This window comes from Gymnodraco acuticeps, unplaced genomic scaffold (assembly GCF_902827175.1).
Source record: "Gymnodraco acuticeps unplaced genomic scaffold, fGymAcu1.1, whole genome shotgun sequence".
Lineage (NCBI taxonomy): Eukaryota > Metazoa > Chordata > Actinopteri > Perciformes > Bathydraconidae > Gymnodraco > Gymnodraco acuticeps.
The window spans coordinates 1,836,604-1,860,317 of NW_022989800.1; the positions used below are offsets into that span (position 1 = coordinate 1,836,604).

Below are 23,714 nucleotides of genomic sequence, written 5' to 3' on the forward strand. Positions count from 1 at the left end.
TCAGCCTGGATTTAAAAGTAGTCAGAGTTGTAGCGGACCTGCAGGTTTCTGGGAGTTTGTTCCAGATATTTGGAGCATAATAACTGAACGCTGTACTCTATCTCTTTGAACTCTTATTCCACAGCCGAAAGAAAACAAATGTGTCAATTCTACAAGGAGAGAGGGCTGGATGTGCCAAACACAGGTAATTCTTTAAACTTAAACGTTTAAAATCAGAAGGCTTGGTGCAACGTTAGATAAAAAGCTTGTGATTTTCTGTAATCTAATGTTCTGGACTTTAATTTTCCTTCTGTGAATAGCTTTTTGAAGTATTAAGTTAATCTAATTGCGTTGTTGATTTAACAGTGATGCAAATTACAGGGTTCGTACGGGTGCTAGAAATCCTTGAAAATGCTTGAAATTTGACGTGGTGTTTTCAAGGTTGGGAAAGTGCTTGAATTTTGGGAATGGTGCTTGAAATTGAGATAAAGTGCTTGAAAATGTAAATGCTTTACTTTTACAATAAATTGCTGTCTGACTGAATAGTTTGCGTTTTAGATTAAAAGAAAATAATTGCTTCGCTTCTACATAAAACAGCCCTGCTCCGGCCTTCCCGTGCAAGTGTTTTTTTGTGTGTGAACTGGGCATTCTAATGAGAGTGATATAGATGACAGTATGCCAGGAGGTTGCTGTTTTAACGAGCGTTGATTATCCGAAAAAAATACAAGCCATGGCTAAAACGAGGATCAACACAACGAATAGCCTCCTGCAAAGGTTGCCAAAAAGAAATTCAGTTGTTCTCGATGGGAGAGTCTGCGCTGACGAGCCACATGAAAGGTAAGCCGTAGTAGAGCATTTTGGCTTAGGCTAACGTTGCATGTTACGTTTGTTTAACCAGTTAAGCCCTGAGCCTGTTTTTCAGGTTTCAGGCTCGAAAATGCCACTAACACAACAAATGATATATCTTCACTTCTAAAAGGGGTAAATTAATAATTATTTTTCTCAAAGCAAGGTTACATCTGTGAGTTGGATGTAGAAGTGTCAGAATCAATATAGATGTTTTTTATTTTAAAGTAAATTCAGATGGAACATAGTAAAAACATGTCAATTCTAATGTCCACCTAAAAAAAACCTTTACTTATAGTGAAAACCACCCTTGCATGATGGGTTAGTAGACTAAAAGCTTTAGGAATCCAAACTATAACATATAATAAGTACCCTGTATCAAGATTGATGCAAAACAAGTGAAATTTGAGCTTTTTAGAGAGATTTAGAAAAATAAAGTCTAAGCGGACTCACCTCTGGGTAATTTGGGAACCATCGGTTCCATTTGAACTTTTTCAGTGTAAAAATCATTTTATTACTTTGAATTATCACTATAGGTATTCATTCCATCCAAATACAACTGTTGTGAAAAAAATAAAAAAATAAATAAAATAAAATAAAATAAAACATAGGCTTACAGTGAGCCTCTGAATTAGCCCCGAGCGAAAAATGCGAACCTATTACTGCACCGAAAATCACTCCTCGCTCCCTTATTACTTATCCTAGCTGCACATCCAACACATTGTTTATGATCGCAAGGAGACACAGAATCTAACGGTGCCCACCTGAACAGCCCAACACTGAAAGATATAAACTCGCAACGTTATCAACAAAAACGTACATCAAAACAAATGGTGCTAGCGCTAATGCGCTAGGCTAACAATGACTTACCTTCCTCGTTGTCTGGTCTAAACTGGTCTTCAATGGCATTAAAACGATAAAAACGATGATGTAGTTAATCCATAGATTAATATCCAATGGGGCTGTGTCCCCTTTGAAATGTTCTGATAATCTATAAGCAATAAAACTGCAATTCCGCTATCTGCTGTCCGCTCTGTGCTCCGTGCGCTCTGGGTCCTGCTGCATTTCCTGCTTCGTTACGTTGTAAACAATAAATGAAGTCGGCCGCGTAATGTACTTAAGCTGGCTGGCATTCTTTATACTTTACGCAGGACCATATCTCTGGAACCCATTGGTCGATTCGTGTGATTTACACCTTTTTCTTAACCATCAGAACCAATAGAATCGATGGGCGGCAGTTCCCAAATCTACGTAAACATTACCATAGCGGACGTAATAGAGAAACAAACGAAGCATATCTGAAAGTGCAAGCCTGGACGGCAATACTTTATACCGAGTATATTGCCATAAATATGATGATTGATTATCAGTAAAAAATTCTACATGACACAAAGACATTGGATTAACCTTGAGATGCGTTTTTATTCCGTTGAACACAACTTTTGATCACAAATCAAAAAAGGTAAGACGTAATTATTGTAATATTTTTGGAACCGGATGTTGTTTACTTTCTCTTTTCTGGCTGATAGCTCCAGGAATTCGAGGTCTTACAGTGATGACATTACATGTGTGGAATCTGTGGAGTCTCAGCTTTAAATCGTATATCTTGTTTGTGCAGTTAAGATAGTAATAAGGGCATTTCTACCGTGTGTTGTGTTTAAAAAAGCGTTAGCATTAGTTAGCATTTTTTCGCTCAATCCTAATTCAAAGGCTTGGTATTACTCTTGTGTTTTGTTTAGCTAACAATTGTTCTTATTGTCAGTTAGCGGAGTTTCTTACCTTTAAAAGGGTATGAAACATTAATAGTTTCATAAATGTTAAGAAGCCCTGAGACATGTGAGAAAAAAAAAACTGTGGGAGGGGTCCACTGGGGGGACCTTCGGGCTTAACTGGTTAAGCTAGTAACGTTAGCGAACTCAATGTGGGATAATTGCTTATGCAGATGACAATAATTTCAGAGGAGCGTACCTATGTCAGTATGTGCAACAGTCGCCATCCTGTGGTGTTTCATGTCACACAGAATGATTTTAAAAGCAATGTATTTCTACTGGTAGTATTTTTCGTGCCTAAACTTGCTCTATCCAAATCAGTCGCATTGACCCGAAGACACATTTTGAGTTATATACACTGTTGGAAAGAGGATATTCCTAGCTTTCTAACGGAGGAAACATATTTTCGTTTGTCCTGGTCTGGGGGAAGCTCGCGAGTGTGTGTGTTTGTGTATTTTTGCGTTTGTGTGTATTGTGTTTATTTCCCGGGGAAAACACTCACGAGAAACACCGGCTGCCTGCTGTGAAGTAAAGTTACGCCGTTCTCCGCTTGTAATTATGCCGTCACAAGCTTCAAAGCTGTATTTATCATCTGAATTTGCCGAAACAAGTTTAATATTCTGAAAGCTAAGACTTTGTTTATTTTAAATCAGATGAAAACAAACTGTAACGGACCCTGCCGTGTTATCTGATTCCTATACGCCATATATTCATAATTTTAGCTGGAGGGAGGGGGAGCAGCGCTACGGAACAGCAGAGTGGCGAACTTTAGTGGAGTAGAAGTGTAGTACACAGTTGCATAAAATGAAAGTACAAGTATTTTAAAATTGTACTTAACCCTCTATGGCAGGGGTGTCAAACTCAATTTCATCGCGGGCCACATTAGCATTATGGTTGCACTCAAAGGGCCGGTTGTAACTTTAAGACGATATAAATATATGAAATAATGTATTATATGACATTATTGCCTCTGCATTGGATTATTATCGGATAGGGTAATAACTTCATAATTAACTACGTCTGAAGGCGAAAGTCCAGGGCAAATAATTGCAAGTCTCTTCAGTGCGCATGTCACAAAATTAGATGCATTGTGGGACATGTTGTTTATTGGCAATGTGCTTCTGTAAAGTGGCAAGTAACCGTATAATAAACATATTATATTCTTTGAAAGCTCTTGCGGGCCACATAAAATGAAGTCGCGGGCCGGATTTGGCCCCCGGGCCTTGAGTTTGACACCCCTGCTCTATGGCATACTGTTGCCCTCAGGCAACAAACCACTTTTTTCAACCTCACACTGGCCCTCTAAATATATATATATTTTTTAATATACACAATGTCACCTGACATGCTAGTGTCCAATAAAATGAGGGAATTATATGGGTGTGGCATTTTGTCTGGGGGTGGAGCAGTCCTTTCTGCAAGCAAAGCTGCAGGGGACTCAGGGCCACCACTTGGTAAGATACATTTCACTTTTTAACATATTAGAAATGTACACAACTTAAAATCAAAAATACATGCATGTGCATGAATACGTAAAGAAGTATATTTGATTGTTTAAAGACTTATTATGTATTTATTAATTAGCTAAAACGATGTTTTTTTTGTTTGTTCGTTGCTTCAGGGCAACACTGTGCCACTTAGACCACTTTTTTCCAGGCAATATCATGCAAGTGTGCAAATGTGCTCAGCTGTAAAATGAAAAACCTAATCAATGTTTTTACCATCTACTGATATTTATAGGAAATGGACCCCAAAACATGTTATGGGCAGAAGGGACACGATCAGGCTGTAAGGGCTATTCCGTCTGACAGTGAGGACAGTGAAGGTCAAGATAGGGTTAGGCACACACACACAGACACACACATAGACACACACATAGACACACACATAGACACACACACACACATAGACAACCACACACACACACACACACACACACACACACACACACATAGACACACACACATAGACACACACACACACACACACGCACTGTTATGGAAATCTTAGACCCAGTCAATACGGTGGAGATACACAAGTCGGAGTGATCAAACAAATAAATGGTGAAACAAGCAGAGTTGTCTTTCTGGTTATTTATTTGAAGCTTAAAAGACACAGGTCTCACAGAGTATAGGATAGTCTGCAGGCGTGTGCGCAATAGTAATAAAATAGCAAAGCTTATATACAAGAAAGGGCGGGAAGCTCAGAAATCTGTCTTCACACGGTCTCATATTGTTATTAGACACCTGTCCTTGAGCTGTAGATAGTATAACGGTTCTCAGAATAGGGAAGTTCTTGTGAGACTTTGTGTGAAGAGGAGTAGTCTCAACATAGTCTGCCAAATCAGCTCTGTGGCCTTGAAGCACATCTCAGGAAATGGTATAGGTGTTTTAGACAATGTTTTGAGAAGCATTTGGTTTAAGCATATAAGGTAAGATAAAAATGTCCACTACAAGACACACACAGAGACACACACAGACATACACACATAGACATACACACACACACAAACACAATCTACTGACCCAAAGGCTTCCCTCAGTCGCCCCCCCCCCCCCGAGCTCGGCCACAGTCCGGCTCTGTAGGCCTTGTAGTGTTGCAGTAGTCAGGAAGGCAGGGAACTAATTGTTACCTTGGCTGTGTAAGATGTCGGTTTGTTTACCTCAATAGATTTCTATGCTGTTTGGTATAAAAAAAAAGGACTTTTGTGAAGGTTTGTGTCTCCCACTTCCATTTCCTTTCATGTAAATAGTTTAATCCTGTGATTGCTCCTGCATGTTGTGTGAGGATGCATTCAGGGAGTCGTGTGTTCTGCAGACCTGTGGCGGAGCACTCATCCGCCGCAGAGTAGCGAATAAATCCAGAGAAATTCACTCAATGGAGAAAGGATGTTAAAACCCAAACTGGAATCCGGTCTGTCTCAATGAGCCTCATTTTCTGATTTAAAAAGTGGTTGTACATTTTATCTTACGATAAATCAATATTGTAAAAACCAAAACTCTTACAAAGAAAAAGGATCTCTGCACACGCTCCCCCACTTCAGAAACTGACCTCATGCTGTTACTTAGATTAAAGTCTTATGTTCTGTTTTTATTAGAAATACCCAGAGGTGGGACCAAGTCATTGTTTTGCAAGTCCGAGTCAAGTCTCAAGTCTTTGCGCTCAAGTCCGAGTCAAGTCTCAAGTCTTTGCGCTCAAGTCCAAGTCAAGTCTCAAGTCAGGATGGGCAAGTTCAAGTCAAGTCCTAAACTTTGACAAAACGAGTCTTAAACAAGTCATTATGTGCTTTTCACCAAATGTAATGACATCGATCAACAGAATAATACTTAATAATCAAACTGCTCTTTATTAGTCACATTAATAATTTAATAATCCATTTTCTCTCTGCTGGTAAAGTAATGTGTTTTCTTCTATTTTAAGAGGGATCAGTAAGGTAATGCTACCGTGACAGTTTGATTCAGAAGGAGTTTAATGTATAAGATCCCTGATGTTGAGGTAACCAGAATGTTTATTTCCACTGTGTACAACATGTTATAAGGGACCCACAATCTATCTTTATGCAAGGGATAATGTGCAGCGAGGCGGTCTCTATGGGGAAAAGAACACCTGAATCTAGATCCCTCTGCAGGTGGTACTTTAAGTATATTTTGATGCTAATACTTTTCTACTTTTACTTGTAACATTTTGAATGCAGGACTTTTTATTGTACAGGGTTCCTGCAGGTTTCGCCAACTCAAATTTAAGACTTTTTAACACATTTTTAAGACCACTTTGAATAGAATTTAAGACCTATTTCACGGCAATAAAGTATGATGGAAAATGTATATGAAAGAAGAAATACGTCCCATAATCACTTACAAAGTAAATGTATTCATGTTCAACATAAGAACAATGACTGAACATAACAGCATAACAGTACAGAACTGTGTTAGCGTGTTAGACAAAAGTGTGTGTGTGTATGTGTGTGCATCTGTGTGTTAGGGCTGTGCAATTAATCATATTTTAATCGCAATTACGATTTTGGCCTGCCACAATTACGAAAACAACATAATCGAAAAAAAAGATTATTTTGCTTTACTAGGTTGTGACAGTGCACTACAACATATTTGATCTAATTAATTTTTTAGTAATGTATCATTTATTTAATTAATTTTTGTATTGGTTTTTCAGTTGAATTATACGTTCAAGGTAATCAACAGTTAAAAAGATACTGTTCAAATTATTATTTGTTTTAAAGTTCAATAAATGGATGTTTTCAAAGTCAATGAATAATCGTATTTAATAATAATGACATTAATTATTGACCAACATAATCTTGATTATTGCCATAATCGAGCAGTGTGTGTGTGTGTGTGTGTGTATGTGTGTGTGTGTGTTCAAACTTTTGAGCGCTTCCTGTGTCTAAACTGATTCACCGCTCTTAATCTATTAACTATCAACACAGATATCGGCAAAGCTACAGGCAGGCAGGGCCCTGGCATGTCCTGGAAAGAGTTGAGTGCCATACGCCCTTGAGCCTGGACCCAGTATATATCAGTCAGTGTTTGCGTTTTTTACACACACATCCTTATCAGGCTTCGGAAACATCTCTGTCTCCTATTGATCTGAGTATATTATAAAGAATAGCCAGTTAACTGAAGCATTATAGCACAGGCCTTTGTCAGATGGTATATTACGCTGTTTTTTTTCTGCTTCGAATAGTTCTCTCTTTTTTCACCATACCTGTGTTTGCATCACTGATTTAAGCAAACATGGGTTTGTCAACAGCATCAAAAACATGAAAGTCTGTCACACAATCCATTACCTTGTGTTTTGCCTCTCCTGCTTTTCAGTTGTAATCTCGCCTCCAGGTCCTGTTGTCATAAAGAGGCAGAAGAAAGAGAACATTCCCCCGTCTGTGTTCACCATCCCTCCTGAGCTGGATGTATCTCTGCTGCTGGAGTTTGTTGGGTAAGGATCTATACAGCTATGCTGGACAGAATGTTGTCACACCAGCTGTATTACCTATTAAAAAGTAATTAACCTAGTAGACATTCTGCTAGATATTATTTTATGCCCCAGAACAAAGACGATCTACTAAACTACAGTACCAAGGCAAGTTTATTTATATACAGGGCTCCGCACAGTAACCCTGCTGCGAGGCTCCGGCGAACAGTTCATGAGCGTGCTCACTAGCGCACCTCCCCCCATTCATAAAGTCAAGTACCGCTCAAAAGGTCCGGTTTATTTCATTTTAAGAATGCGCACCAAGCAACATCTCCAGGTGTTCCTTTGAGAACCAGGGCAAAAAAGTTATGTGCACCCCTGTTTATATAGTACCTTTCAACTAGGGGTGGGCGATATTGAAAAATATAATATGATATTTTTCAAGCAATATCACGATAGACGATTTTATCACGATATTTTTTCATGTCGGTTATTATGGTTATTTTTCAAGTTACAACCACTTACAAGGAAACAAAAACTAAAATAAAAAGGAGTAACAGACCAAAATACCATTTCAAGCTGGTTTTAATTCTGCAATGAATCCCTGAATGAACAATTCAACAGGAATTTTGATATGGCTTCCTCAGTGTTCAAGTAGGTAGGCCTACACAACAAGCGTTAACACTGGTTTCTTCACCAAGTAAAGTGCACTCTCTTGCTAAATAAAATAAAATATTCAAGGCACAGTTTCTCAGTATAAAAATGCACTTTCTGTTTTAGGTAGCACTAGCAGTGATGTAACATCAATAAACATGAAAAGGAGAGTAAAACATAACTAAGTAAAACATCAATGAGGAAAAGTCAGTGCCAAACAATTAAAATGTAAACTTTAGACTTGAAGTGCAATCAAAGACTTTAGCATAACTGAACATCTGTTTCAAAAGGGAAAAACAATATAAATACCTTATTGATAAAATAAAATATAAGCCAACAGAATCAACCAAGACAATAAATGAAGTGCAATACTGTCTGAATCCTGACTAGACAGCTTGGTTTTTACTAACCGTTATCAGTATTTAGTTACTTAGGCATCATTTTGAAGCGTGTATTACAATTAAATCACGGTAAAATAGGTTAATTTTGTCGTAGTTGGTTTCCACCACAGTATTTACATGGATATGACGGCATGGCCGTCATTGCCGCCGTGAAAATCCTACCCTGGTGCACTCGCAGCACTGGCACTCACATTCTATGACTGAGTGACTCTCTGTATCACGATAGATATGATATCTCTGAAAAGGCATATCGTGGAGACCTATTATCGTCTCGACGATATATATCGTCATATCGCCCACCCCTACTTTCAACACAAGGCAATTCAAGGTGCTTTACAAAAATGAAACACATTCAGACAAAGGCATTTTAATGGAATACATATCAGTGTATTAAAGTCAATACTTCATTCATTTAAACAAATATCTTTCTTTATTCTTTGTACAGTATGAAAAATAGAGTCTTTGTACCTGAGCTGAAGTTCACTGCTGTGAGGAGTCCAGTTCTGTCTCTCACTCTCTGGTCCAGCCTGTCTGCATCACCTGGACACCTTAAACAAACATATATATATATTAGGGCCGGGACTCGATTAAAAAAATTAATCTAATTAATTAGAGGCTTTGTAATTAATTAATCGAAATTAATCGCATTTTTAATCACATATAAATATTTGACCTAAGAACAGTGAGAAGCAATTTTTTTCACATGGATTTTAGTATACCTATAGGCGCATTCACACTGCGGTACTTTTCCCACAAAGGTTCATGAGAATTTAGTTCATGAGAACTCATACCTGGGGGAGGATTAGGCAAATGAAGCCGCTGACGTCACTTCTTCTTCTTCTTCTGCTTTGGGTTTACTGGCAGGCCGCAAACCACTTCACGGCGTATACTGCCGCCCAAAGTCCCCGGCCGGAAGTCCCCGGAGTTGGGGACTGGCTTCAGTAGAAACTGCTGGGAGTCCCAGCAGCCTTCCGAGTAAATCGCCAGAACGCCGACACCTCCTCATCTCCACCGCTCCCATGTTTTATTTTGTGTTGCCATAAGTTAGTCTCTCTGCGTTTCTGCGCTGGGCTAATGCTAATAATGCTAATGCGAGGATAATAAAATGGCGGCTTCACAACACTTTTTGGGAGTTTTACGGGGCGTGGTTTGCAATCCGCCCAGCCAATCAGAAATATAGCTCTTTTCTCACAAGAGAGCCGTACGAAAGTCCCTGCTCTCTAGCAGCTCTCTGCTCTCTATCAGGGACTTTCGTGGGGGTAAAAAGGTTCTCATGAACTAATTTTAGTACCGGCTCTTTTTGGTGTGAACGCGATAAAAGAGGCTAACGTCCACGCTAGCTGCTATATGTTTTGCATTGAGGTGATACTTGAGGCTTGATGTGCTGCGGTGATATGCGAATTCCTTTTTGCATAATTTGCACACAACCGTGCTCTTATCGACGCTTCCATCCGTCCGTTTTTTAAAACAACATTTCCCACTGTTGTTCACTGTGGTTTGTTGTTGTCTGAAGTCATGAACGTTAGTTGGTGCTCCAGTATAATCGGTACGCCTGAAACTCATCCAGTGAGAAACGTTCCGCGGTGCAAAAATAAGTGCGATTAAAATGCGTTAATTTTTTTAACGCGTTAATTTTTGTGTAATTAATTAATCTTAATTAACGCGTTAAAGTCCCGGCCCTAATATATATATATATGTAAAGTACCATGTGTACAAACAATATAACTGATTCTCTTCTGTTGAACATGTTGGATTGTGTATTGTCCGAGTCAGGGTCCTTTTTATTTTACTGTAACTTTGGAAGTTGTGTTACCAATGCTTACTGTTTATTTGATACCAATTTGGTAATGCAATTAATAAAAACAACAAGGTTTGGGTTCGTTCTTCAGATGACTGTGACGTTAACGTGTAAGCTCAATAATGAACTCCAGCTCAACCAACCATATTGTAATATCTAAGTAATCATCTTGAAATATGACATTATTATTTGTAATATACACATCTTATTGTGAGGTTGATTTCACATACACTACTTTGACATGAGCTTGTCTACATACTTGAGCATAGCCAATTTAAATTAACCTTAGCGATGCATACAGTTCCTACCTACATACTAAAATATCTCTCTAAGTTACAAGGATGTAACCTTATCTTATAACCTCAAACAGAAGCCGTTTGTTCTACAGTATTATCCCACTTAACGCTTAACACTTGTCTATTTCGTTTTAACCTTTATATATACAGTCTATGATTTTAACTTGTAGGCTACGATTAGCATCGTTAGCACCGATGTAGCTACCACTCGCTTACACACTAAACCAAGCCTTAACATTCATTACGTAGCCGATTAAAATCATTAACACATAAATAAGTACTCGATTTTCACTTACCGCAAAAAACGCATGCTTGCACCGTCTGTTTTAACCGCAGAGCGAGTCACAATAGTCCGATATATAAGCATAAAGAACAAACAACCACGGCCGGCTTCAAGTTGTGTTCCCTGGATGAGCTGAGCAGGCAGAGTCCCAGTAGCTTCACGGAGCAGAGAGACGAGAAGCTAGCAGCAGCAGTCACTTGACAGAGCCGTCACTCAATGTGACCACGCCCTAATTTATGCAAAAACTTTAAGACCTAATATAAATAAAAGGGTCATGTTAGAAAACAATTCACTCACAGATTCATAATCATGAAGGTGGAACCTAACTATATTCATAATAATATTTATTGCATCCATGGGTAGAAACATGTTTTTTTCTGCTGTAAAGTTGGGCATTTTAACATGGGGGTCTATGGAAATTGCTCCTTTCTGCAGCCAGTCCCTATCGGCCAATATATGAACTGCAATGTGTGGCACTTCCGTATTGGCGTCCCGGCTCTTCTCCAGAGTTTGCCGCTTGGCCAAGAAACACAAGGATTGGACATTAGACAGTGGAAATCTGTACTTTGATCTGATGAGTCCAAATTTAAGATTTTTGGTTCCAACCACCGTGTCTTTGTGAGATGCCGAGAAGGTGAGCGGAAGGTTTCTGCATGTGTGGTTCCCACCGTGAAGCCTGGGGTAGGAAGTGTGATGGTGTGGGGGGGCTTTGCTAGTGACACTGTTGGTGATGTATTCAGAATTCAAGGTACACTTAACCAGTATGGCTACCACAGCATTCTGCAGTAGCCAGCTAAATATAAATCATATTCTGGATTTTTTTTTTTAAACACTTTTTTGTTTACTAGATAATTCCATATGCGTTCTTTTATAGTTTTGATGTCTTCAGTATAACTCTACAATGTAGAAACATTTGAAAATAAATTTAAAAAAATTGAATGAGAAGGTGTGTCCAAACCTTTGACTGGTAGTGTATGTTTAAAGGTCCCATGACATGGCCATTTCTACTGATCATAATTCCATTGTTGAGGTCTACTAGAATAGATTTACATTGTTCAATTTTCCAAAATAACATTGGTTTTCTCATATAGCATCTCTGTATAGTATGTGTATTCACTCTCTGTCCTACATGCATTGTTGGAGCTCCTGCCCCCCCCCTCCCTATGAGCCCAGTGTGCTCTGATTGCTCAGCTTGCCCACTCTGTTCCGATGAGTCCACCACTGTTACAGCGGAACATCAGTGATTATGTGTTACAATCAGTGTTATGCTAGTTACTGAAAACCAGTAACTAGTTACCATTACTAGTTACTTCATTTCAAAAGTAACTCAGTTACTTTACTGATTACTTACACCAAAAAGTAATGCGTTACTGTGAAAAGTAACTTTTTAGTTACTTAAAAAAAGGGCTCCCATTAATGCCCTTATAGCCTTCATTTCAGTACTGTTATTGCATTGGAGAATAATGCAATCTGTTGATCAACTTGACATGCATTATATGCAATCTGGATTGCATCGATATTAGCTGGCTTTCCATTTTTGTATATTCTTTCTCCGGGTAGTTGGAAAAAGTTTTCCGTCCCATATGCCGTGTGCCGCCTGGACATGGTATCATGCTAACTAGCTCCTTGAAAGCGGGTGACTCCACTGTAGCAATAGCCTGCATGTGTTCTATAACATACCGTGCAATGGCTTTATCGACTTTTCCCTGGCTAGCAGTCCCTTGGTTAAAATCCAGCCGCTGTTGCTTAGGTGGAGGCATACTTGCCAACCCTCCCGATTTTCGCGGGAGACTCCCGATTTCATTGCCCTCTCCCGATTTCATTGCCCTCTCCCGGTTTCCTCCCGGGGTCATATTTCTCCCGCATTTCTCCCGATTTCTGATAAAATCAGATTTACTCAGGACTGTTTGCACTCAGACTTTAATACAGCTACACCATTGTTTGGTTTCCGTGGTAGCGTGTCTCTTTAGTAGCGCGGGCAACTGAAAGAGGGTGAGCCGATAGTCACAAAAAACAGAACAAGAATCGAAAACTCGACCCTCTGCTCACTCCTTTCCTGAAAAATACAGGTCAAGCCTGCTCCATCAAGGATGGTGCTACAGGCTGCAAGACAGTGCACTTACAACTACAATAAGCATGTGTAGATGTTAATCTAATACAGCTCCGGCGATCCACTAACACCCCCTCCCCCCCCCCCCCGCGGTGGTTTTGAAATGCTCCCGATTTCTGAGGTCTCAAGGTTGGCAAGTATGGTTGGAGGTGGAGTGGCGTTGGATGAGTCTGCGCCTGTGCCGGTCTTAGTTACTAGCTTCGTCCCAGCATGTTGTTTTTGCAGATGTTTTAAGAGATTTGAATTGCTGTTTTGGGCAGTAGATAGGCTCTTTGACCCGCCAGGACACAACTTACATTTAACAGAAACTTTCTTTTCTTTGTGCTCGACAAAAGTGAGATAGTGAGAATATCTCCAGGTGGAGACACTAGACTTGAGCTCCGCCGCCGCCATGATAGTCTTGTTAGTAAACAACACAAACACGCCCACAGCCCGTCTCCGCATGTGACACAGGAAGTATCCAAGTACATTTACTCAAGTACTGTACTTAAGTACAGTTCTCATCTCTGTTCGCCTGGCTGTTGACTATATAAAAAAACTAACGCAGTAACGGAGTAACGCACCATATAGTAACGGTAACTGTACCCATACAAAATACACTTTCGGTTCTGCTTAACGGTCCCTAAGCGCGGTAGACCCCCTATTCCAGCGGGTCCGTCTGCGTCGCGGGTCCGTTTGCACCGCGGTGACCCGGTGGAATACAGGGCAGACCTGGATAATCACAGAACGGCCGGTCGTCAGCGTGCCGTTGACGGCCGGGCACCGCCCTTAATTAAAAAAAAAAGGCATCATGTAAGGCGACAGAGGTCCACAGTTGCCCCGCAGCGAGGCTCCTCCCGCCCTCCCGTAGACATTTCACGAGCTCAGTCACTTCATAACACCAAAGATGGGTCGCGGTAAACGCTCTGAAGTGAGGCTCCACTACGCTAAAAAAGAAAAAGACAAGGCACAGTGTAATGCCTGTTAACCTGTTAGGCCCCAAGCCTGTTTTTCAGGTTTCAGGCTCGAAAATGACATTCCCAGAACAAATGACCATATATTCCCTTCTAAAAGGGTTAAATTAATAATCTTTTTTCTCAAAGTAATGATAAACATGTGAGTTGGATGTAGAAAAGTCAGAATCAATATAGATGTTTTTTATTTTAAAGAAAATTCAGATTGAACATGGTAAAAAACTGTAAATTATAGTGTCATTTGGGTGGATTTTCCATATCTCTGGCCCCCCTTGTTCGATTTTGACATGTGACATCTCTTTCTGACCGTTGGAGCCAATAGAATCCAAGGGAAATCGTCCCACACACACTCATGTTAAAAAAAGGTAGCGTCTCTGCGCATGCTAGCTTGCACCCAGTGTGTAAAATCTGAAAATCTGATGACACAGCCCCTATCCATCTCTAAGGGAGTACCACAAGGCTCTATTCTAGCACCCATCCTATTCTCAATATATATATATATATATATATATATATATATAAATGACATGGAGAAATCAGTGGGCAACTCCTCTATCCACCTATATGCTGATGACACGATTCTGTACACTGCTGGCCCTTCCCCGGATACTGTCCTGAAAACTCTTCAGGATAGTTTTCAGAGAATCCAGTCACATCTCTCTGCCCTTGGCCTGGTCCTGAACACCACTAAAACCAAGATCATGTGGTTTGGCCGCAGTGGTGCCTCCCAAACTGGCACTATTGTGACCGCCGATGGCCGGGACCTCGAAATAGTTCAATCTTATAAATACCTTGGATTTGGATTGACAGTAATCTGTCATTCTCAGAACATCTCTCCAAAATTCAGACCAAGGTTAAAGCTAGACTCAGCTTTCTATATAGGAATCGCTCCTCATTCACTTCATCTGCTAAACTCTCTCTGGTCCAGATGACTGTCCTTCCTCTGTTCGACTACGGTGATACCATCTACCGCTCGGCGTGTAAAGGAGCTCTCGATCATTTAGACCAGGGGTCAGCAACAGGCGGACTGTGGTCCGGATCCGGACACAGACGCCAACCTATACGGACCCGGAGCTATAATCAATACAAGGGGATTTTTTGGCGCCTCCCGCTTTTTTAACTCTGATTTGGGTCACTTGTGTAATTCGTGGAGAACCGAAGAGTTTTCGTTTTGGGGGTGGGGGGGGAGGGAGTCCGTCAGTCCGACTGACGGACAACTTCTCACTTCAAAAAAGAAGAGGAAATCTAGACCGCAAAAATAATTAAACAAGCGAGTACCTGTTTTTTCCTGGCCAAGGACAGGTTCCTTGAACACAACACGAGCGTAACGTGTCTTCACGTGGTATATGTCTCCTCTGAAAGGAGTGCTGAGCACCGGAACGCCGCTCCAGCCCTTAAAATATTGCAATACCCATAAGGAGCCGTACACATGCCGCAGTGTTTGCGTGGCTGTGTCTTTAGTTGTAAGCACAGTGGCGATCTGTTGTTATTAGCATCTGGTTAGCTAGCTATGCTAACGAATTTAAAGAGCTTTTCTACAACCAGGTGGAAGAGAGCTCTCTCCTGAGAGGCTCAAATAACCTCAGCTCAGTGAGGTTAAGGCACAACTTGATAGGATCATTATAGTTATTAATGAGACTAAATGAAAAACAGGTATAAAATACTATATGACAGTAACAAAAAAGTTGTTAAAAATAACAAGAATAGAGTTTAAAAGGGGAGTGATTTGTAAAATATCCAAAAAGAAAAATATGCTTACAGTTCTGTTTCATATGGGTGTTGAGAGATGTATCCATAGATCTCTTAATGTTGCTCTCAAAGTGTACCAGATTGATGCTTTTAACTTCAATATTTAAAACAAATCTTCCCGGACCCCCCGGAGGAGGTTAGGTCCCCCCCCCCACTTAAATCATGTTCACATGGATAAGATACTAAATACATTTGCACACATCTTGTGTCCATATCTTTCTGTTTTGGTGGTCATGCCACACCGTGCACATGCATGCATGCGTGAGTCATGGTGAGATATCTGGATTAAGAGGTTGCTTTTTCTTTGCACAGCATGAAAGAAAGGCCAAATGAATGGGCTGTGATTTTAGTTTTTTTAAGCAGAGGTTGAGTTCAATAATTTGTACGACCCTCGGAGGATGTTGTAAAAATTGAAAGGAAAAAGGTTCCCCACCCCTGCTGTAAATAATAATAAAAACCCTTGATTTTTTAACTTAACATCTCTGTCTCCTATTGATCTGAGTATATTATAAAGAATAGCAGTTAATTGAAGCAGTATAGCACAGGCCTTTGTCAGATGGTATATTACGCTGTTTTTTTTCTGCTTCGAATAGTTCTCTCTTTTTTCACCATACCTGTGTTTGCATCACTGTAACCAATGAGCACCTGCATGTGTATGAGAATAGCCCCTGACACCATTTCAGCCCAGATTTACAAACTCCTGGCAGGACAAGCTCCAGCTCAATTCTCACACTGAATTTAAAAAAAGTGAGTGAGGGACTGCAATATAAGAGGGAAAGAAAGAGAAACTTTAAAACTGTTCAATTGTTATGATGTGTAAAGACTGATATTGTTCTATAATCGGCTGAAACTGTTAAGTCATGCTTCCCGAGAGGAACATTACACATATCCACAGTATTTAAGTAATGTTAATTGACAATAAATGTTTGTTGTTTTTGTTGTTGATTACATGCAGACGTTGATAAAGCTACAGGTTACTTCAATATATATCACACTAATTCATGAAGCAAGTTAGACATTTGATGTTCCGGACCTTTGCATGGGGAGATTTTCTCTAACTGGACCTCATTGAATTTTAGTTGAAGACCCCTGATTTAGACGTTCTGTATCACTCCGCCATCCGCTTCACCACCAATGCCCCCTACAAGACACACCACTGTGACCTGTACTCTCTGGCTAACTGGCCCTCTCTTGAGACCAGGCGCAACATCCACTGGCTGATGTTTGTTTACAAAACACTCCTAGGCCTCACCCCCTTCTACCTCACACAATTACTGCAACTCCGCACACCCCCCGACGCACAACACCCGGTCAGCTTACAAGCATCCTGTTAAAGATCCCCAAAGCCCATACATCCTTTGGCCGCTCCGCCTTTCAATTTGCAGCAGCAGATAGCTGGAATGTCATTCAAAACGTTGAAAATGAAAACCTTTGTCTCCCCCCGCACGTTCAATGTCACTATTATTGGACACTCTGTTACACACATGCAGCTGCTTTGCCTGATGCTGATTTAATGACTGATTGAACCACAGCAATATTGTTTTTAGAGTTTTTTATATGTTGAACTGCTAAGCCTGTCATCTTTGCTCTATGTGTTTGTGTTGTCTCCTGGGTTCTGTAGTGCCCGGAAGTCTGTCTTTTTTTTTTTTTTCCTCCCAAACCCCATCCCCCTCAGGAAGCCTTTGCCTCCTGTCAGGTCATCATTGTAAATAAGAATTTGTTCTTAATTGATTTTCCTGGATAAATAAAGGTTCTACTACTACTACTACTTGCAGCAGAGGGGAGAAATATCGCTGCTCTCATATCAAGCAACGGAAAAGCCGTATGGATTATCAGAACATTTCAAAGGGGACAGTCACATTGGATTAACCTATGGATTAACTACACCATCGTTTTTATCGTTTTAATGCCATTGAAGACCAGTTTAGACCAGACAAAGACGAAGGTAAGCCATGTTAGCGTTGTGGGCTACCTAGCGCCACTTGTTTTGATGTACGTTTTTGTTGATAACGTCGCGAGTTTGTATCTTTCAGTGTTGAGGTGGGCACCGTTAGATTCTGTGTTTCCTTGCGATCATAAACGATGTGTTGGATGTGCACTAGGATAAGTAATAAGGGAGCTAGGAGTGATTATCGGTTGCAATAATAGGTTAGCATTTTTTCGCTCGGGTCATTTAGATGCTTCTTATGAGACTTGTGTTTTTGTTTTGGTAAACATAGTTTATATCGTCAGTTAGCTGAGATTATTCCCGTTACTCTGGTATAACACATGAATAGGTTCTTAAATATTAAGATCCCCTGAGACACAGTGTCGTGAAAAAAAAAACTAAAGTACCCGCCGTCGGGGACCTTCGGGCCTTAACAGGTTAATAGCTTGCCACAGGCATAGCTCGGTTAAAATAAAGCACAGCTATTGTGCAATACATTTGTATTGCATGTATATTTTTTATTTTAACAATTTCAGTTAAAGCTTAAAAGAATAAAGATATGTTTGTTATCTAAACGTTTGACCTCTTTCTTTTACAATTTTGGAATCGAAACGGGTTAACGATAAGAACCGGAATCGATAAGCAGAACCGGAATCGGAATCGATACATTTCAACGATACCCATCCCTAGTGAGGAGTTTCCACGGATTGGTCTAATTGGACCTGCGTATGGTCACGTCACTATACTCGGAAGAAAAAAATGGGAAAAAGAAAACCGGTCTGTTTCTGTGTTAGAGCTTTACTCGCTACAAGGTGTACTTTGAGGGTTTGTGACTCTGCAGACCGTTTACATGCAGAAAAAGCTACATAACACACAAGGGGATGGGTAATAACCGGAAAAGCACGACATGGGACCTTTAACATATTTTCATTCTTCATGTCATTGTTGAGGAAAATATTTCCTAGGCCTCTGCCTTTTACCCCAGTTTATCAATTCTACTCCTATATTCAGCATTCAGGAACGTTGGCCTCAAGGTGCTACTGTCTCTCGTCGTCAGCGTTCGGGCATGCGACTTTGGTTGCCACTTTCTCTCTTCCCTTGAGAATAGTTTTGTCTAGAACTAGAACTAGACTACTTGGGTTTTTGGGAGAGATCTTCAGAATTGGTCTGGCAGGAGCTGGTGTCACTTTGTTGCTGCATCAAATGTCTTTGTCATTCTCTGGCCGTAACTTCCAATACATTTCTTCATTGCTGCCATCAAGTGGAGCTCTCCCGTGTTATCATTGGGTTTCAACACTGTGTCCAGAACTTTCCTTTGCAGTCGTTAGTGAGATGTCTTTATTGGTTAATTAGCCACACCTGGTGTGAGGTTGATGGGAAAGGCTTAGCCTCTGGGAAATTCATACAGAGTCAAGTGGAAGAACATTTGTCCTTTGCAACATTGTGTTGACATGCCAAAAACACTGTGTTCTGCAAACAGGGTCTATTTTTGTTGTCTGTTTCCTAGTAACAGTGTTTTTTTTTTACAAGCGTAACCAAGAGGCATTTTCACAGCAGACTTTTTACATCATAAACAAAGCCACAGTGGTACTAATAATACCAACAATGGCACTGCTTTCTGTAAGCCGTTGCCAACAATCCAGCATGCACAATACCCAGTGAAGAATCTCAGGTCTAAATGTAATGCGGCCATTATTGGGTTTTTGGTATAATCACATTTGAACTGATTTCACTACTGGTCCTGTTTTTTAAAATATTTTCTTCCTTTCTCTATTTTAAAAACAAGCATGTCATTTCAGTTGAAAAAAATAGTCAATTATTTTTAATGTTACCATTGTTATTATTAGAACATATTTTTAATGTATTCATTTAATGCTTTTGGCCTGAGACACAAATAATAGTTCTTGTTTGAAAAGGTACAACAACCAGTCTGTCGAAGGCCCAATCCCACAACCGCCCCGTACACCCACCCACCCTTCCGTTCGCGTTTGCAGGCGTCCGCCACATTAAGTGCTGTTCCAAACCAAAGAGTGTGGAGCGGTTGGTGGAGGTGGAGTGGGCTATCAAGCCCTCAAACAGCGAGTCTGCATCGGTGCTGACTGTAGACCGGTCTCTACCTGTACCGGTCTCAACGCTGTGTGTGTTCGTCAGGAAACACGCTGTTTAACAAGTAGTTCCAGCAAACATCCACTGATAAACTGCAATGTTAACAACCTCATGATAACCTCATATTTTTTTTTAACTTAGGATCATACATGTGTTTAGTCTAGCAAATACAATTAAAGATGTTTTATTTGAGTTATTAATTTTAATTTTTTGTCTAAGAGATGCTGATTTTGAAAAACCGTTGTTTACATACAGTTTTACGGCATTTCCTGTTTCTGCCGGAGGAGCGGGGGCGTTTGTCCCAACAGGGGTCGGGCAACAGCGCGGACCGCGACCCGGACCTATAATCAATCCATTAATAGGCAATTCAATTTTGGTACTAGGCGAGAGGAAACACCACAGACGAGATGAGAGCGTTGGCAGAGAGGAACGTGAAGACGGAATAATTAGCGATCCAGGAGAGAATCGGAGGAAGAGTAGAGTGAACAGGGTGTTAGCGGCAGACATGGGGAGCACAACTACTTACACATGGCGCTCTCAAGAAGAGGAAGTGGCACAGTGAGAACAGAGCTTCTTTTAACCCGGGGACACCGGTGGACGGCAACATTTCATGTTCCTTCCTGCCCACTGGGAGCACAGAAACCAGTGTGTCTCGCCACTATTCATTTGTTCAGAGACCGTGGCGGCTTCATTAAAGTGTCCAATGTGAAACGCCACTATGAGACAAAACACAAAGTGTTTGACCAAACATTCCCTCTCAAGTCAGAACTGACGGGTCACAAAAAATAAGCAGTCTCAGAGCCCAATATGATCAGTCCCACCATCAAAATTATAAGCTAAATATCGTTCCAGGGCAGGCTAAACCGAGGCTAACCAATGAGCACCTGCATGTGTATGAAGAATGGCCCCGACACCATTTCAGCCCAGATTTAAACTCCTGGGAGGACAAGCTCAAGCTCAATTTCTCACACTGAATTTAAACAAAGTGAGTGAGGAACTGCAAATAAGAGGGAAAGAAAGAGAGAAACTTTAAAACTGTTCAATTGTTATGATGTAAAGACTGATATTGTTCTATAATCGGCTGAATGAAACTGTTAAGTCATGATTTGAAACAGTTAACAAAGAAAAAGGGAAACTCAAGCTGCTGCTACACTTTATTTTATTATCTTAAAATTAAGCACTTTTAAGATGCACTTATTTTCAAAAGCTATTTTATTTATTTTCTCTATTTTATGTTTAAATGCTGCCCGAGAGGAACATTACACATATCCACAGTATTTTACTGTATATCTGTAGAGTTCAATGTTAATTGACAATAAATATTGTTGTTTTTGAATTGTACTTTCTTTATTTGATTGGCAGTCAGTTGTTGATTACATGCAGATGTTAATAAAGCTGCAGGCTACTTGAATATATATCACACTAATTCATAAAGCAAGTTTGGCATTTTGATGTTCCGGACCTTTGCATGGGGACATTTTCTCTAACTGGACCTCGTTGAATTTTAGTTGAATACCCCTGGGGTAGGGTGTAGGGCAGGGGTGCCCAACACCCAGAGATTCGACATTACGATTATCCTGTCTTCGATTCAATTCGATATCCCGATGCATCCCGATGCCTCCCGATGCATCACGATTCATACCAATGCATTGCATCCTCAATTTTCTATATTACTGCACATGGCTTATTTTTCATCAATATATACATGCAGTAAATACATATGAACTCTCTTTTTATTATTTAGAAAGTGCTTCAGAAATCAATAACATAAATGTCTTGACATTCATTTATAAACCAAAATAAATAAATTGTATAGGTCTAGCCTCCCTATATCTGTGTGTGAAGTTGTTCCATCCTCAAAACAAAAAAATAATGCTTCTGCAGTCTAGCTGCAGCTTCTAGCAACGGTCTTCTGTCTAAAAAAAGGACACTGAATGTCCTGAATGTGGCATCACACACAGGACTTGAGTCGGAACACAGCAGACAACAGGAGTAGTTTACAACAGCATATAACAACTAAAATACTGCATATGGATGCACACTTACTTCTCTGTCTTACTGTTACATAAATCCCACATGAATGTATGAGATTAAGTTAGCTTCATTAGATCTCAGTGATTAAGTGAATAATAAAGTTTCTATCGGGTCACTACTCAGCCCTGTCACTCATTATTTTCGGGCGGGGTTTGGAGGAACGGAGAGGAGACGGTGATCGCGGAAGCTTTTTTCCTCCTGCCTTCACAAACTTTACACACGTATATATCGTCTGAAAATTGCTAGAGGACATTCATACTTTGCAATCCAGACTTAATTAAATCCACCAAAAACTGACATGATTGTAACGCGATTATTTTTGAAAAACATAAGTCCCCTGTGCCGCAGCGACACGGAGTGATTCAGAGCGGGTCCTTCTGCTGTTGGTTCTGGACTGGTGTTCTTGTGTTGGTGGATACAAGCAGACTGCTCGTGTTTGGTGTTGCTGTGCCGCTGTCACGTCTGTTCCCTGATCTCTGCGTCACCGACCGAATGATTGATATTAAAGTGACAGAAAAAAAAAACGTTATAGTAAAGCCGCGGCCGGGAAAATCAGCGAAGCAACATTACTACGCTATAACCGATTATCTTCCGTCACTGCCATCGAGACCGAATCGTCCACGCCCGCATCGTAATGCATCGCTAGAAACGATTATTTTCAACACCCCTACTACCGTGCGGGTCCGTGATCGGCACGGGGTGGCCCCTGCTGAAAAAGGAAAACCCCCCGCAGGCTTGAAAAGCCCCCTTGATAATACATTTAATTATAATGAAACCAGCTGCAATGGATAATGGATCCACCAGTGGGAGCCGTTGAAAAGCTGCCACCACTGGAACTCATGTTAAATAAACAGCTGACTACAGGTATCTGATATAGCGGATATTTGTTAAGATCCATATGTCACGGATAGGATCATATTCTGTGCTAAATAAGAGACATGTAATCATTTACCTAAAACATCCCCATGTTTTTATTTAACAAAATAATGTTTAATTCACGTTGGCGATAAGTACAAAACCATCGCTATTGTTTTTAGATCAGGAAAATGCATCCAGGCTCAAACAAACGATTTTCAATCATCATCCCTCACGATCATTTAATGTATCACTAAATTTAATCCACGTGAGTTTACAACAACAAAAATAATCGCTTTGTTTTTATATCACATCCGACCGGAGAAAAATGCAGCACGGGTCTCACTACCGATCATCCTAATCCCACGGGCAAACAATAATATGGTACAGTGTTAATAGTTGATGGTATTATTAGTGTCTAATATTACTGGGGATTTCGGAATGGTACTGATTTAGATTTATTGTATCGGCTTCATAATCGACATATATTCCGAAGTCTGAAATGCAAAAATGTCCCACATTAGGGCAATTCAAACCCTACATTTAATCATTCAAAACAAAAGTCATATTTCGTTTTCTTTTTAACGAAATAAATGTGGTTTAATCCACATAATTTACTGTGTTAATTGTTTTTTCTGTAGGGATTGTGCACATTACTTTTCGCTGCTTGTTGCACCCCTGGTTTAGAAGCTAAACTGCATTTCGTTGTCTCAGTACCTGCTATATGTGCAATAACAAAGTTGAATCTAATCTTGAGCAGGAACAAATTGTATTTAGGCTACTTAGTAATATCTGACATAAACGTTAAACACATTTGTGCTTTCTTTAAACCGAGTCAAGCCGAGTCCGGAGGGTGGCGGCACAAAGTGTGCACCTGATTGTTTAACTTGAAGGTGCCTGATGACATTTAATCATTCAAACAAATCATATTCGTTTATTTTTAACGAAATAAATGTGGTTAATCCACATTAATTTAGGCCTACTGTGTTAATTGTTTACTGTAGTATTGTTTAACTGAAGGTGCCTGA

At 40.2% G+C, this 23,714-nt stretch overlaps 1 protein-coding gene across 2 annotated transcripts in view; it reads left to right on the top strand.

Moving 5' to 3' along the window:
• LOC117552028 (polycomb group RING finger protein 6-like) overlaps positions 1–23,714 on the top strand; it is a 62,815-nt gene that overhangs the window by 19,040 nt on the left and 20,061 nt on the right. Inside the window, exons 6-7 of one of the 2 annotated variants that reach the window (XM_034225211.1) lie at positions 125–184; positions 7,427–7,544. In XM_034225211.1, coding sequence (XP_034081102.1) covers positions 125–184; positions 7,427–7,544 — 178 coding nt within the window. The remainder of the gene's footprint in view (positions 1–124; positions 185–7,426; positions 7,545–23,714) is intronic. The other variant, XM_034225221.1, reaches the window with a different exon arrangement.